Genomic DNA, 14,309 nt, shown 5'->3' on the forward strand with positions numbered 1-14,309 from the left:
AACAGTGCCTGACAGCCATCTCTCTCGTAAGACAAACAGAAAGAAGAAATGCCCACAGATCCATAACAGAAGAAGTACCTACGTTAAATAATCAGAAAGAATTAAGATCTCCACCAAAAATCTCCCAGAGGCAAAAGAGAAAACCCACGCTGTAACATGAAGACTCGTTTTCACAGAAGTATGTGCGGCTGGGGAAAACACTTCACGCCCACCCCGCTACCTACTACCTCAAAGCAGAACCCCACAAGTGACATCAGTCGTAACACACCTCCTCCTCTCCCTGGCTTCCACAGAGGAGTCCGTTCCAGGAGTGGAGAGCAGAGCGGCAGCTGTAACCCCATTGGCAGTGCTAGGTGGGGGGCGATTCGTGATCACACAGAGCGGGGTGCCGCAAGAGACACCGTCTACTGTTCTCTCCGCTGCGGAGTCAGCCTGGGATTTGTAAGGAGGCCTGAAATCAAAAGGACACAAGCAGAAAGAGAACGGTCAGGCACGCACACAACGCAGTGGTAGAGACAGAGCTTCGAGGTGGGTTTACCCAGAGAATCTTCTCGCTCAGAATTTGTCTGGGGTTGGTCTGCTTTCTTAATTCTGAGCTCTTAAATCTTAGAACAGTGATTACGCTTTCCGTCTGATATCTTCTGCCCAAGCAGTTATGTTTTACGGAAAATATTTTTTACTTGAGATTAGAAAAAAATTGTTTTTTGATTAGCTATGGCACAAGGCAAGATAGTGACACATGCGAGAGAGCTCTGAATGAGTCCTGAGCACCATCTGGTCTCCACACACACACAACAGACACTGAAGTCACTTACGATCACGTCACTGCCCTTCAGTCCCGGGCAGTGAGTGCCTGTGGTGGCCTCACAGCGGACGGCCGTCCTCCTGGATCACCCAGATACACTCGACAGACACTCCGCAACCTCACCTAGCTTAGCAACTGCTCTCTTTCCACGGAACCAAATGCCTGATTGTCCGTATTCGTAACTGCAGACAGGAGAGACTGAAACCAAAACTAACAGGATTCTACACGCAACCTTAACTACAGACTTTCCAACAGCAAGCTGTACAATTACATTCATTTACATGAAAACAAGACCTTTGTTTCTTAACAAAGAGTTGAGATCAACCATTGGCTTTCCACCCAAAAAGCTATCATTTGTGATGTCACAGCTTGTTGCTGGGGTAACAGAGATCCAAAATTGATACTCACAAAGATGGAGAAAGAAATGAAAATAATGAATGCTAAAAATCTGGTTTTTTTTTTTACCTACTTAGAATTACCAGAATGCTTATAAGGAGCTATAAGCTCATTTTCAAATAATCACATTATTATAATAAGCTTGAAAGAATTAATCAGATCATAAAAACCTAAATATGGTACCTAGATGCCAGTATAAAATTAGAACAGTTTTGAAGTGGTATCTAAAAAATACAAGCCACTTCTCCAGAAGCAATTAATAGCTCAGAAAAAAGGTGAAATTTCACATTCATTTTTTTATTTAAAAAATGAAGGCAAATAATTCCTCAGACTTACAAGATGTATGAGCCTATAGGAAGCACTAACAAAATCAGCCAGGAACAAAGCTATAAAATCATTACACTTATCGAAACCTTACATGGAATTCCTTTTAGCTTAATAACATGCTTCGGTCTCTGCAATTTCTTATGCTGGAGAAATGCCAAGGATCTTATTTGTCAAACTACAGAATAGGATTCTTACTATTATTTTGAAGTATATAATTTTACAAGGAGGTTGTTAGGATCCGAACAGAAGAAGCTCCAGAGCAGGGATCGGAGGCTCTGAGTGTAACCTCTCCGATCTCTTCCCTGTAAAATGGGGATAATGCTGCCTTGAACTGCAGGGATCTTGTGATGGTTAAATCAAATGTCTGTGGAACACTCAGTATAGTGCCCACAATAAAAGATAAACTCAGTGGAAAGAAAATAGTGAAAAAGCAAAGAGCCCCCAAACGCACAAATCCAGGCTCCAATCCTGCCGTGGTTGTTCCTTCCTGGCCGAGTGACCTCGGGCAGATCATCATATTTTTGGTCTCAGCTTCCTCATCCATAAAATGAGGATAATGTCCCATACACTGGAGGGCTCTTTAGGACCACATGTAACACAGCCAGCTGCCTCACCCATGTTCATGTCCCTTTCCCTCCTTACTAACAGGACCCTATTATTCAAGGCATCAATGTGCCTAGCTAAAAATCCACACTTTTCAAAGTCTCCCTGGTCGCTAGAGGTGGCCAGGGAGACACGAGCAGAAGATCAGTGCGTCTGGGGAAATTCTCAGTTCAGAGGCATTCCCTCTTCGCATACTTCCCCCTTTCCTCCTCCTCCCTGCCTAGAATACAGCCATGATGGCTAGAACGCTAGCAGCTATTTTGGACCATTAGGCAACCCATGGAAATGGAAGCCACAATCTAAACATTGTGAAGCGGAAAGACAGAAGGAACACAGAGCCTTTGGTGGCTCTGGGGCTATGTGCCAGCACTGCCTATTTCTGGACTGTCTTAACTGAGAGAAAAAAAATAAACCTTTAAAATAAACCTAGTCAGTATCATTTGGATACACTGTTATGTGTGAGTAAAGCAAGTCCTGATGTAATTCTGTACAGTACGAGCCCCATGCCTGGCACACGCTGGGGTTCAACAAAGGGTGGCCATTACCATTCTTTCCCAGGCCTCGCTCTGAATTAATCAGTAGCCTCTCTGTGCTTCAGTGTCTCCATCTGTGGGGCTAGCGTTAACCATGCCTGTGCAAATGGATTGTTATGGGGCCTAGTAAATGTATAAATAATCATACAGTATTGTTAGAAGCAGTCCATCATAAGCCACCCCACCTGGCCAAACAAATGAGCCCCACTTTTGTCAGGAAAAGAAACCCAGTGGCCAGTCGGGCACCAGTCGGGCACCACCACCAGCCGTGTCCTTGCTGCAACACTGGCCTCGATGACATTTTTCATTTTTTGTGTGTCAGCTGTAGAAACAAGACCCAGTGGAGGAGCCCCTGTGCTGCACCCAAAGGAAAATATCTCTGACCACATTCACAACCACAGCTGAAGTTCTGCCCCAGGTTCACATGACACTCTGCCCGTGCCACCCCTCAGATGAGCTAGAAACCAAGGTGTCAGCCGGCAACAGAGTGGAGACAAACACACATCTCCTCCTTCCCACAGTGGGTGCCGCAAAACACTCACTGCTGGAAATTCTCAGAAGGGGGCTGTAGGAGGCTTCTGGGACAAGAATTAGCGTCCCTTTCGATTTGGGTTGAATGCCATCTTCCAAGAAGAGTAAACAGAAGAGATTCCTCCTGATACTTCCTGGGAAATTAGTATAAATGACATGTGGGCTGTTTGTAACATGCGATTTAGCACAATAGCTGGGGCCCTTACGTTGTAACCCAGCTGGGAGAGCTACCAGGAGGCAAGGCCTAAGCATGCCCTACGGTTACCTGACGAGCAGCTGCTGCCTGGCCGACACAGGTCAGAGCAAAAGCGTCCTCACTGACTCAGGGACACTCTCCAGGAGTCCGGAGTCTCCTGGCTGGAGCCTCCAGATGTGACTCCAGCAGCCTTACCTGCGTGGTGCACAGATGCAGCAGTGTCTGCACTGAGTGGAGCGGGGGAGCAGGCGGCGGGCTGCCACCTGCCGCCCCAGAGCTGGAGGAACCAATGGTAATGAGTGAGGCAGCAGGAGGTGGGTTGTGATTGGCTGAGAGGTAGGGGCTTGAGGGGCCACTACGTCCACCACAGGACGCACTGCAAAACAGCACACGGTCACTTCCTTCAGGACACGCTGCTCGCCCCCCTCCCAGCACCACCTCCCCACCCAGACTACGCGCTTAAAGGAGGTGGATGGAGAGAGGGCACGACAGCTGGGAAGCGGAGGGGCCCAGCCCAGCTCGAGCAGGGCCCCGGCAGCACGCAGGCCTCTGTCCATCACCCCACAGAGGGGAGGCGCGGGGAGGAGGAGAGATGAAGAGCAACAGAAAGGAGGGAGCCGAGCGCACGGGTGGGGGCGGCAGAGGCAGCGCGCTGGAAAGAACAACTCCAACACCCCCGACAAAGTCACGCAACCCCAGCTGCTTCCCGGAGACAGAAGCAACACTGCAAAAGCTAAAGTGAGCCCGAGAATCTGCAGAGGGTTTGGAGCAGAGACTCAGGATTAAAGAGTAGAGAAGAGGACAGAGGCCAAAACGCCTTGGGAGGATTTCAAGGTTTAGGTCTAGCAAGTAATACTGTACAGGCAACAGAGGACAGCCTTCCCCTGTCTCAGCTGAAGAAAGGTAGGAACCATCTCAACTGCGGCAAAAAATTATTTGGATTAGAATTTTTTAAAAAACTTCTTGACTATAATAGTAATGAAACACTTGAGGCGGGGGTGACCCAAAAAAGCCAGGAAGACTTCTTCGACAAAAGATGCATTTTACTGGGCTGTTATAAAAGGAATTTCTGCCTAAAAAATAAGGAGACTGAAAATGGAAAGTTTCTGAGGTTTGGCATAGTCCAAGAATGACAAATGTCTATCCACACTTTCTGTTTGAAACAGTGATTGTATATGATTCTTTCCTTGTGAAAGATCATAAAATAAGATTTGTAAAATAAAAAAGTGCTTTAGGATTACAGAAGAAAAGCTTTGGAAGTCCAAGGTATAGAGCAAGCTGTAGATATTTTCTCAAACATGCTCACATAATTAAGCACGCTTCCCACCCTAAAGAGAAGTGTCCCCTCTCCTCTGTTCACCATGATTATGCCAAACGACATCTGTGAAACCAAACACTACTCACTCCATCCATCTGCTGATGACTTGGATCCAGAAAGCCACCAACCCTACCACAAAATAACACCAGGCCTGAACATTAAAGATGAAGATGCCACCTTCATCTTTCCTAAGTTCTAGAACATTCTTTTCTTAGAGAAGTTTTCTTGGTCCTGGTTTCAGCTTGGATCCAGCTACAACGAGTAATAAGTTATCTATTCAGACTAAGGCCTCACCCTCGAAGACAAACAGGCAACAGCCTCATTAAAGCCAAAAACACTGAGGCTGTAGGATGAAGCTTCAGTGGCATCAATGAATTGTACCTGCTCCCTTTCAAAGCTGAGCCCTCTCTTACAGGACGTATCTGCAGAACTGAAGGGCGTTAAAAGGTGACAGTGGTTGTTTGATTTATGGCACAGTCTCCACATTCCGACATTAACTGGTTGACGAGATTATTCCTATCAAGTGAAAATAGGTTTTGATTCCAAACACATAGTCTGTGGCCAAAGCCTGTGCCTAGCTAGGGTAGCCAAGAATCACCTAAAAACCTACTGATGAAAGCTGTGGCATGATGAGGCAGTTGGAGGGGTTTGGTTGAGAGAGTACAAGCGAAGAAAGAATTCAGAGGAAGCAATGAGAATCAGATTCCTTCACATCAGCAGCGAAGTTCAAATGGAAATATTAATTAAGTGTGTCTTATAGCTTAATGGCTCTGGCAAAGGTGCCTTGCTTGCTGGCTGGTACATGGCAAAGAAGATAACTGCAGAAAGGGGTATACAGATGAGAAAAGGGGAAGGAAACCCAGGTACCTTCTCTGCACCAGACTTGCGAGTTTCATATCTTGATGGATCTGAGGGCCATTAAAGTCATAAAAAAAAAAAAACAACTCAAGTCCCTAAATTAACAGGCTTCAATATGAAATTTTTTTTAATGCAATTAACATCTGTCCCCATCCTGCCCCCGCTACACCCTACAGGCCCCTCCCTGCCTCCCCCCAAAGCGTGACTTGAGCTGAGGAAGGAGAGCTGGCTACCGGGCAAGGGCGACTTAAATTCAGTCCTGCTCAGAGTCTACCCGAAGTCATATCTGGCTGAAGATTTTACAGGACTGAAAGGACGGAGTATATATTCAGATCTGTCTGTGGGGAGAACTTGGAATTAGCTTACTCTGATTCAGTTAGGGAAAGAAATTAACTTTGATTTAAAATTACTTAAGATGTCACTCCCAAGAAATCTAAGAGCAATTCAGTTCTTGATTCGTTTCTGTGGTGCTAACTGGGTATAAAAAGGCATGCAATTTACTGCCCATCTGCCCACGGCCAGAGTGAAGGAAACCACCTCCCAGCCTTGGAGCCTGGTACCTTTTCAGGTAGGTTGTCACGTAGGTGGAAGGGGCGGTCGTCTGCAGAGATTCACTCCCCTCCGCTTCGTCCCTCCGCAGCTGGCGGGCGGGGGGGCCACTCCGCACCAGGTGAGCAGCCGACTCTCTGTGGATGCAGGACGGACACAAAACAAAACACTGGCCCCGCCCTCTGCCCAGGGCACGGCATAAACTGGGAGGGGGGGCCGGGCAGGCGGAGTGCATGTGGCTGCAGAGACAGCAACGGGGCCCTTTTCAAGAGACAGGTGTTCATACACCTGTCTCCCCGCACAGATGGGGGACTGGTTAAGGCTTCGTGTCTGCCTCCTTTTAGCAACTTCAAAGCCAACCCATCTCAGTAGGTACCAACTGCTTGTGGTGCGGATCTGGAGCCCTTTCGTAAGGAGGGGCCGCTTCGTTCCTCAGTTAGAAAGCCTGGCAGGTCAGCCCGGTGTGGGCTGCTCAAAGCAAGCAGAGGCGGGACGGGGGAGGCAGAGAGGACGTGCGCACAAGTGAAGGAGCCTCCTCAGCTTCCTACACGGGCGACGCCCAGGAGTGGCCCTGGCACCTCTTCCTAACCACAGCTGGTAACCCGGGGAGGTCCCCCAGGGCAGTTCTTCCGAAGCTTTAACGCGCCTTTCAACCACCGAGGGGACTTTGTGCAAGCGCCCATCTACTTCAGCAGGTCTGGGCGGGACTGAGACTCTGCACTGCTAACGGCTTCCAGTGGCCCCGGTGCTGCTGGCTGGAGGACCGCACCTTGAGAAGCAAGGCTCTAGCCCAGGCTCTGCTCTGAGATGCAGCGATACCTCAACATTCCCATATTCATTTTAACTGATGAGGAAGACTTTACTTACAAATTAGAAGTTGATCAATTCAATTAAATAACCACATTTTTAGTGTTCCCCAGGGGACAGGCCCTGTCCTGGCACGAGGAGCGCCTGAGCCTCCGGTGGACACAGACCCCACGTGCACAGAGCCAGCTGTGGACTAAAGCGAACCCACACGGGAGGGTCGAGCTGATGGTCCAGCACCGGCAAGGCGCGGGCGGAGGGCTAGGGCTCCGGGGTGGGAGGGCGGCCGTGGGGCCCCGGTGCGGAGTACCTGTTCTCCTTCTCCTCCAGGTCGCTGGCGGCGCTCAGCCTCCGCGGCCCCAGTGCGCTGAAAGAGCTTCTGCTTTCTCGCTCCTGTAAAATCAAAACAAGGAACGCACAGGGAAGGCAGAGTTCTGACACAGAGGAAAACATTTTGGGTAAAAAAGCAGAACTTAATATACCTATATAATCTTACTTCCAGATTCAATACCAATTCCAGTTTGAGTGGTATTAAATAAGGTTAGCATTCAAAGGCTCATTCCCAACTCTCCTCCATTAAAAACCAACATGTAGGGAAACAGTTCTCCTGGGAAAAGCCAGGGCCATCAAACAGGAAAGAGCAGCACCTATCACACCAAGCAGCAGCCCTACAAAGACAGGGAGCTTCTGAAGAGCCACAGACAGCAACTGCACTCTCGAGTTCTTCTCCTCGAAATGCAGCCTCAGGTACAAATGGGCCCCAGAGCTCATCCAGCCCACACACCTCGGGCCCGAGTGTCTCCGGAAACCCAGGACCGAGCGAGGGATCTGTGGTTAAAGGAGACCCAGCCCCAGAGAGGTGCACCAAGCGAGCCCTGTGAACTCTGGAACCAGAGTGAAGACGCAGAAACGTGCTCCTTCTGGATGAACAGTAGATGAGAAGGTAGCCGGATCATACAACAATTAATGAACAAATGAGACACTAAGATTTGTTCTTCTAAGTGCTACTCTGCCTGAGCCTCATTAGGATTGAAAGCCCAACCAAGGAACTCTGCTTCTAAACATAAAAAGATAAATACTGTTACTGGTTCAGAGGAGCCTTTTAGGCCGTATCCAAATCTTCATGCTTCTGACCCAGTTTTTTGCCCCAGGTAAGGAGGGTAAGGAAGAATGAACAGAAGGTATATGCCAAAAGGAAAAGGGGTCTCTTTCTTTCTTGGCCAAGCAAGTAATAGCAAGCAAAGAGCTACATGATTAATCAACATGCCTGTCTCCTTTTAAAGACTCTGTACTTCCAGCATCAAATTAGGAACTAGAAAATGTTTTCCTTTGTTCCCGAGGTTGCACTGTCACAGAGGGAAACTGCACCTTTTCTCTGGTGTCCAGCACAGTGGAGATGCGGGGGCTGGAGGCCGAGCGGTGGATGGACGCGCCCCGGTCCCGCAGGGCCTCCCTGGACCTGGCCGCCTCGCCCAGCACGTTCTGGCTGCCGGTCTTCCTGAGGCCCAGCCTCCACGAAGACGGAGACTCATCTCTGGGCTCTTCCGGCTTGTTGAAAAGGCCAGAGAACTACGAGGGACGAAGCAAAGGAAAGGAAGGTCCTGTTGGGTCTTTCCGTCCCCAGCTGAGCTCCGTGGGGCGATGTGGAGCGGAGCAGGGAGACGCATGCGGCAGGCCAGGCCCGCGCAGGGCTCCCTTTCTCCTGGGCCAGAGACAGCCTAAGAAGCTCCCACCTGGCAGAGCTGCTCGAGGAGTACGACAGCAGGCTGAGTGCTGACCCAGGCCTGGTGACACGCCCCCTCCTGTCCGCTGTGTGCCTGGGGACAGGACACCTCACCTCTCCAGGCCTCAACATGCCCATCTGCAACCCTGGCAAAGAGCTTACCCCTCTTATAACACGTGGACACTGGGAAACACAGGGCGGGCCAAGGTGTCGCTATGTTTCAAGGTCCTGTGATGAGACTGCGGCAAGCTGATGGAAGGTAACATGCACACAGATGCTAAAGGCCACTCCACTCAAATTCTAACTGCTTATTTCAAGACAATGGTTTATTTGACCGAGGGCAGCAGTTCTAAGCATTTCAGATTTCAGCGAGCAGCAAAATTAAAAAAGAAAAAAAAATGGTACAAGTCACAGAGTTGCCAGTTTTTAAATTTTGCCAGAACAGCTTTCAGAAATGGATTACCATTTCCGGTACCATCATTTCATTAAAAAAAAGAGAAAGAGAGAAGTAATTTTAACATTAGAAAAGAAGGCTTCATGGAAAGCTTCCATTGTCCTTAACCATCTCATCCTGCTATAAACCACAGAAAACATCACAGACTAGTGTCAGCCTGAAGACCAGGCTGGGGCACATCTGGTCTACAGACCAGCAGCCGTGGGCCTCTTCCTGGGCCGTGGGGGGCTCTGCTAGATGCGTCGGTCTTTCTCCAGAACCAGGCCACCTCTACCGCCTGGCACAGTGAAAGCGCAGTAGAAATGTAAAACCATGCTTAGCTTTTTCTTTTACCCGACCGTCTGAATGGACAGATTTACGTACTCCTTCCAGCTTCAGAGAATCGATCCCGTCAGCTCTTTCTAAGCCACCCTGGTTCTGAGGGGAGAAATGTTTCCCAGCATTCTTTTAGCAAAGTAGAATAAGTATGGGTGTGCGTTTGTATCTTTTTTAATTTAGGACTTTTCCTCTTAAAAAAGCAGGCGATTTAGTCACGCGCAGAAGCAGGGGGAGTGCGCAGGACTGAGAGACTGGACGCTCCCGGGAGCCAGCGCGCAGCTGAGCCTCTGCTGCCTTGTCTCCACAAGGACACCAGGATGCCACCTGCACGTTCACGAGGCTCTGGGAAGATCAGTAAGTTAGCATCTGCAGAAGTACAGAGCTGTCCAAGAGCTGCACGCCAAAGAGCTCGGGCCCGTTCTCCTCAACATCGATCCCACACGCTGCGGAGCCGCGGCATCACCGGCGAGGAGCCGGCAGCTTCTGAGCGGCCTGAGGAGGCTGCCGGAGGCACTCACGTATTTCGACAAGTGCTTTCAACCTCTGCTCTCCATTCATCATCGACTATAAGGACTTAACTCAGGGAAGTAAAATGGAACACGAGAAGTAAAAAAAGAAGAGCAGTCATCAGAACAATCGAGGCTGGATGCTGGCTATCTTCCCAGCCCAACTGAGCTTCACATACGCTCACCTCAACTTCAGATACGAAGAAAACAGGCAACTGACAACACTTCCTTGGTCCCAGGTTACTAGGGCCTGTGTCATCTAAACACACTGTAGCCAAATTTGTTTGGTGATGGCTTTATACTTTTTTAAAATATACTGTGGGCAAAGTCATGGACACAAACATCGTGTCCATTCCTCCAAATCCACGTACTGAAGCCCTAACCCCCAGTGTGATTATACTTGGAGACCAGGTGGTTGTCTGAGAGCCAGGAAGAGCGCCCTCACCATGAACTGAACCTGCCAGCACCTTGATCTTGGAGTTCCAGCCTCCAGACCGTGAGACATAAGTTTCTATTTAAAGCCACCCTGTTTGTGGTATTTTGTTATGGCAGCTGAGCTGACTAAGGCAGGAATATAAAGATGTGGTACATATATACAACAGAGTATTACTCAGCCATAAAAAAGAGTGAAATCATGCCATTTGCAGCAACATGGATGGACCTAGAGATTATCATACTAAGTGAAGTGAGTCAGACAGAGAAAGACAAATACCACATGATATCACTCATATGTGGAATCTAAAAAAAAGGATACAAATGAGCTTATTTATGAAACAGAAATAGACTCACAGACATAGAAAACAAACTTATGGTTACCAAAGGGGAAAGGAGGGGGGGATAAATTAGGAGTTTGGGATTAACAGATACACACCACTATATACAAAATAGATAAACAACATGGACCTACTGTACCGTACAGCATAGGGAACTCTACTAAGTACTTTGTAATAACCTATAAAGGAAAAAAAATGTGAAAAAAAAAAGATATATATGTATGTATAACCAAATCACTTTGCTGTATACCTGAAACTAACCCAACATCGTAAATCAACTATACTCAATTTAAAGAAAAAAAAAAGCATGAATGTACCTTTAGGGCCTTTCTAACTGTACGTTACCGCAACAGTGGGAACTATCCAAACGAATTCCAAACTACTCACTCTCCTGGCTGAAGAGGTGGAGGAGATGATCTGCGCTGGTGCTGGTGTCTGCTCGGCGGCACTGCTCTTGCTTTCGGAGTTGGAACGGTTGACGATGGCTCCCGGCTTTTTATCTGTTATTTAAGACAAGAGAAGCAACAAGTACAAGTATGAAAACCTTATCCGTGTGTATGTGTACTTTTCAGCTAACAGAAAGGGTTCACCCATTATCAAAACAGATCATTAGGGCCATGTAATGCTTGGATTCAAACTACTATGAAACCTCTGGCAACCACTGTCTCTCATAAGAAAACAGACTCAAGTGGAATTCCTGTCTTGACAGGTGCCAATTCTAATCCCCACATGTATAGCTGACACTATATGTCATATATAAAATTCATCAGTAAGTACACAGTAAGAATCTACTCTGTTTGGAGGGTTGGGCAGGAAAAGCCAGAGAAGGTATAAGATAGACCTTGCTTTCTAGGCAGTTACAAAAAGAAGAGACGTAAGACGTAAAATAATCATGGTAACAACACAAGGTCAAAGACGTCCGGTGCTGAACTGGTTGATTTAAATCAGCAAGTGCTCCGGGGGTTCAGAGAAGAGGCAGATCGTCTGAGGGAGGGAACGTAGGGAAGACGCCGTGGGGGAAGCCGGAGGGCACAGAGCAGCAGGAGGAAGGGCCGGGAAGTCACAACACCCACGTCCGCTGGTCAGGAAAGAGGCAGCCACCAAGTGACAAGGGCTCTTGGGGTCACAACAGGAAATAAAGCCAGAGGGTCGTGTAGGACACTGCGGTGACATAAGCGGGAGGGGTCCCTCACGGGGCGCTGATAGAAGTCCCGTCTGCCTGCGTCCAGCGGCTGCTGGGCCTTTGGTCCCTGGACTCCAGAAACACAGCCCCAGGGTAACCCACTAATGAACTACGGGACAGTTTTAAGCCACATCCTAGATGTGGGACACTGGGCAAGTTACTTAGCATATTTGAACTTCGATTTTCTCACTGATAAATCAGGGACTCAAATTCTTGTCTTGTGAGTTGCTGTACAGATTAGAGATAAAATGTTTTTAAATTGCATAACTCAATATTAAGTCCCTAGAAAACAGTTTATTATTATTAACGTCACTGTCTTTGTGGCTACTGTGAATACTCAAGGCAGTCTTTGAATACAGTCGGAACGTCTCTACCCCCAGGAAATGGACCTCACTGCCAAACCTCACTGACACTGTCACAGGCTGACTCCTGGTGAGTCCACACCCTTTGCAGTACCCCTCATACTGACTCCGGGCTTGGCCCTGTGACTTCCTGTGGCCCCTGGGACATCAGCAAACGGGACACAGCAGAGGCCTGGAGAGTGCGCGGAGCTCGCCCCCTCTGATGATGGCTGGAATTCAGCTGCCGTGTGAAGCAGGGGCTGGCCTGCCTGATGACGAGACACACGGCCCATTTGCCCCAGACGTCCCGGCAAGCCACCAGGAAGGGAGAAGGCCACCCCTCAGCCACGCACCAACTCGCCACACTCGTGAGAGTGCTGGCACCGCCACACGGACAACAGAGAAGCCGCCCCGGCAGGGCCCTTCCCAAACTACCAACCTGTGGCACTGGGTGTGTACAGAGTTGTGCTACCTGCCACTAAGTTTTGGGATGGCTTGTTACGCAGCAGTAGATAAGCAACACGTCAAATAAGTAAAAGAAAGGGAAAAACAAATCCAAGTCAAACTGCTTACATTTACCTCAAAATATCATTAACATTCCTTACAACTACGTTTGTACGTAACACACATGGAAACTGTCATTTTGAGGCTGTACCTGTGGAGGTTTAAAAAGAGGAGACATGCACTCAACAAGGGCCTGCTCAGCGTGTGCACGCGCGCCAGGCGGCACCTGGAGGTTCAGGCACCACCCGCTCCCCACGCCCCCGCCAGGCTGTGCCGAGCACCTGCCCTGCACAAGGCCTGGCGCTGGGCACCAGGAAGGACGCGAAGGTCAGCAGGACACACGCTGTGTCCCAGCGCCCCGCAGCTCGCTGGTGGGGAGAGCAGAGCAGACGAAGAGGAGAACCGAGGTAACACAAACGCTAAGTAGTCCAAGCAACACAAAGGCTCCAACCACAGCTACAGGAGTCAGAAGAGGGGAGGAAACCTCGTAGCTGTGACGACAGGGCTTCGCAAAGGACACTGCTTTGAGCCAGGCTCTGAGTCAGGAGTAAAATGTCCACAGACAGAAGTGCGCAGGGAAGCCCACAGCCGCCGCCAGCTTCTGAGACTGACCTGCTGGAGCCTCGGTCTCCTCCTCGCTCCTGCCCGGCCTTCCCGACGCAGAAACACACATCCCCTGGGGCCACGCCTCCTCCACCGACTCTATCTCACCTCCCAGATCCCGTATGTAGCTCTTTTCTGACGACCCCTCCCCTGGGGAGATCCTGCCCTTGCCCCCAGCGTGAGCTTTCTGCCCCTGCTACTCTGAGGAGCCCAGATCAAAGTCGGGGGCTCGGGCACTGCACCCACAGCTGTGAGCCGCAAGTCACCTCGCCTGCGGTGTCACTCTCCCATTCTAAAAAGTGGAGGCAATAATACACCACCTCAGAGTGTGGGTGCAAGGATTAAATAAAAACGTGTTGAGTGTGTCGAAATTCAAAAGCTGTATATAGGGACTACCCTGGTGGCACAGTGGATAAGACTCTGCACTCCCAATGCAGGGGGTCCAGGTTCAATCCCCGGTCAGGGAACTAGATCCCGCATGCTGCAACTAAGAGTTCACGTGCCACAGCCCGTGTGCTGCAACTAAGGAGCCCGCCCACCACAACTAAGACATGGTGCAACCAAATAAATAAATAAATAAGCACTGCATAAATGTGAAGCGTTACTATGTTCTGTGAGAACCGTCCCATGTGTAGATGTATTTCTGATGTATTTGTGGGAGGAGGTGAGCTCTGTGTCTTTCTATTCCGCCTCCTTGATCTCCACCCTAAAGTGTCACAATAAACCCCCAAACTCAATGCAGGGTTTTGGACTAGTGAACATCATTGGCTGCATTTCTCTCCCTCACGTGACATGGGCTTTATTCATGTACACGCCTTCCTATCCCCCTACATCCCCGAGATACATTCAACAAAATGTTCAGTGGATGCGGCTGCCTGTCACGTGCCAGGTGCAGTGCTGAGACCTGGGAGTGACATGCTTGGAATTCCCAGCCCAAGGGCGCTGCAACCGAGAGGAATGAGCAGTGCTGGGGGCCACACGGGG

The 14,309-nt window shown here is 49.3% G+C and overlaps 1 protein-coding gene across 30 annotated transcripts in view; it reads right to left on the reverse strand.

Annotated features, from left to right (window-relative positions):
• PPP1R12B (protein phosphatase 1 regulatory subunit 12B) overlaps positions 1-14,309 on the reverse strand; it is a 211,001-nt gene that overhangs the window by 128,803 nt on the left and 67,889 nt on the right. For 24 of the 30 annotated variants that reach the window (XM_033843065.2, XM_033843002.2, XM_073797947.1 and 21 more), the window contains 5 exons: positions 11,082-11,194; positions 8,289-8,489; positions 7,231-7,313; positions 6,128-6,253; positions 269-451 (listed from right to left, as the gene is read on the reverse strand). In XM_033843065.2, coding sequence (XP_033698956.1) covers positions 269-451; positions 6,128-6,253; positions 7,231-7,313; positions 8,289-8,489; positions 11,082-11,194 — 706 coding nt within the window. The other 6 variants (XM_019945573.3, XM_073798498.1, XM_033843437.2 and 3 more) reach the window with 6 other exon arrangements.

The sequence above is a fragment of the Tursiops truncatus genome, chromosome 1, assembly GCF_011762595.2.
Source record: "Tursiops truncatus isolate mTurTru1 chromosome 1, mTurTru1.mat.Y, whole genome shotgun sequence".
NCBI lineage: Eukaryota > Metazoa > Chordata > Mammalia > Artiodactyla > Delphinidae > Tursiops > Tursiops truncatus.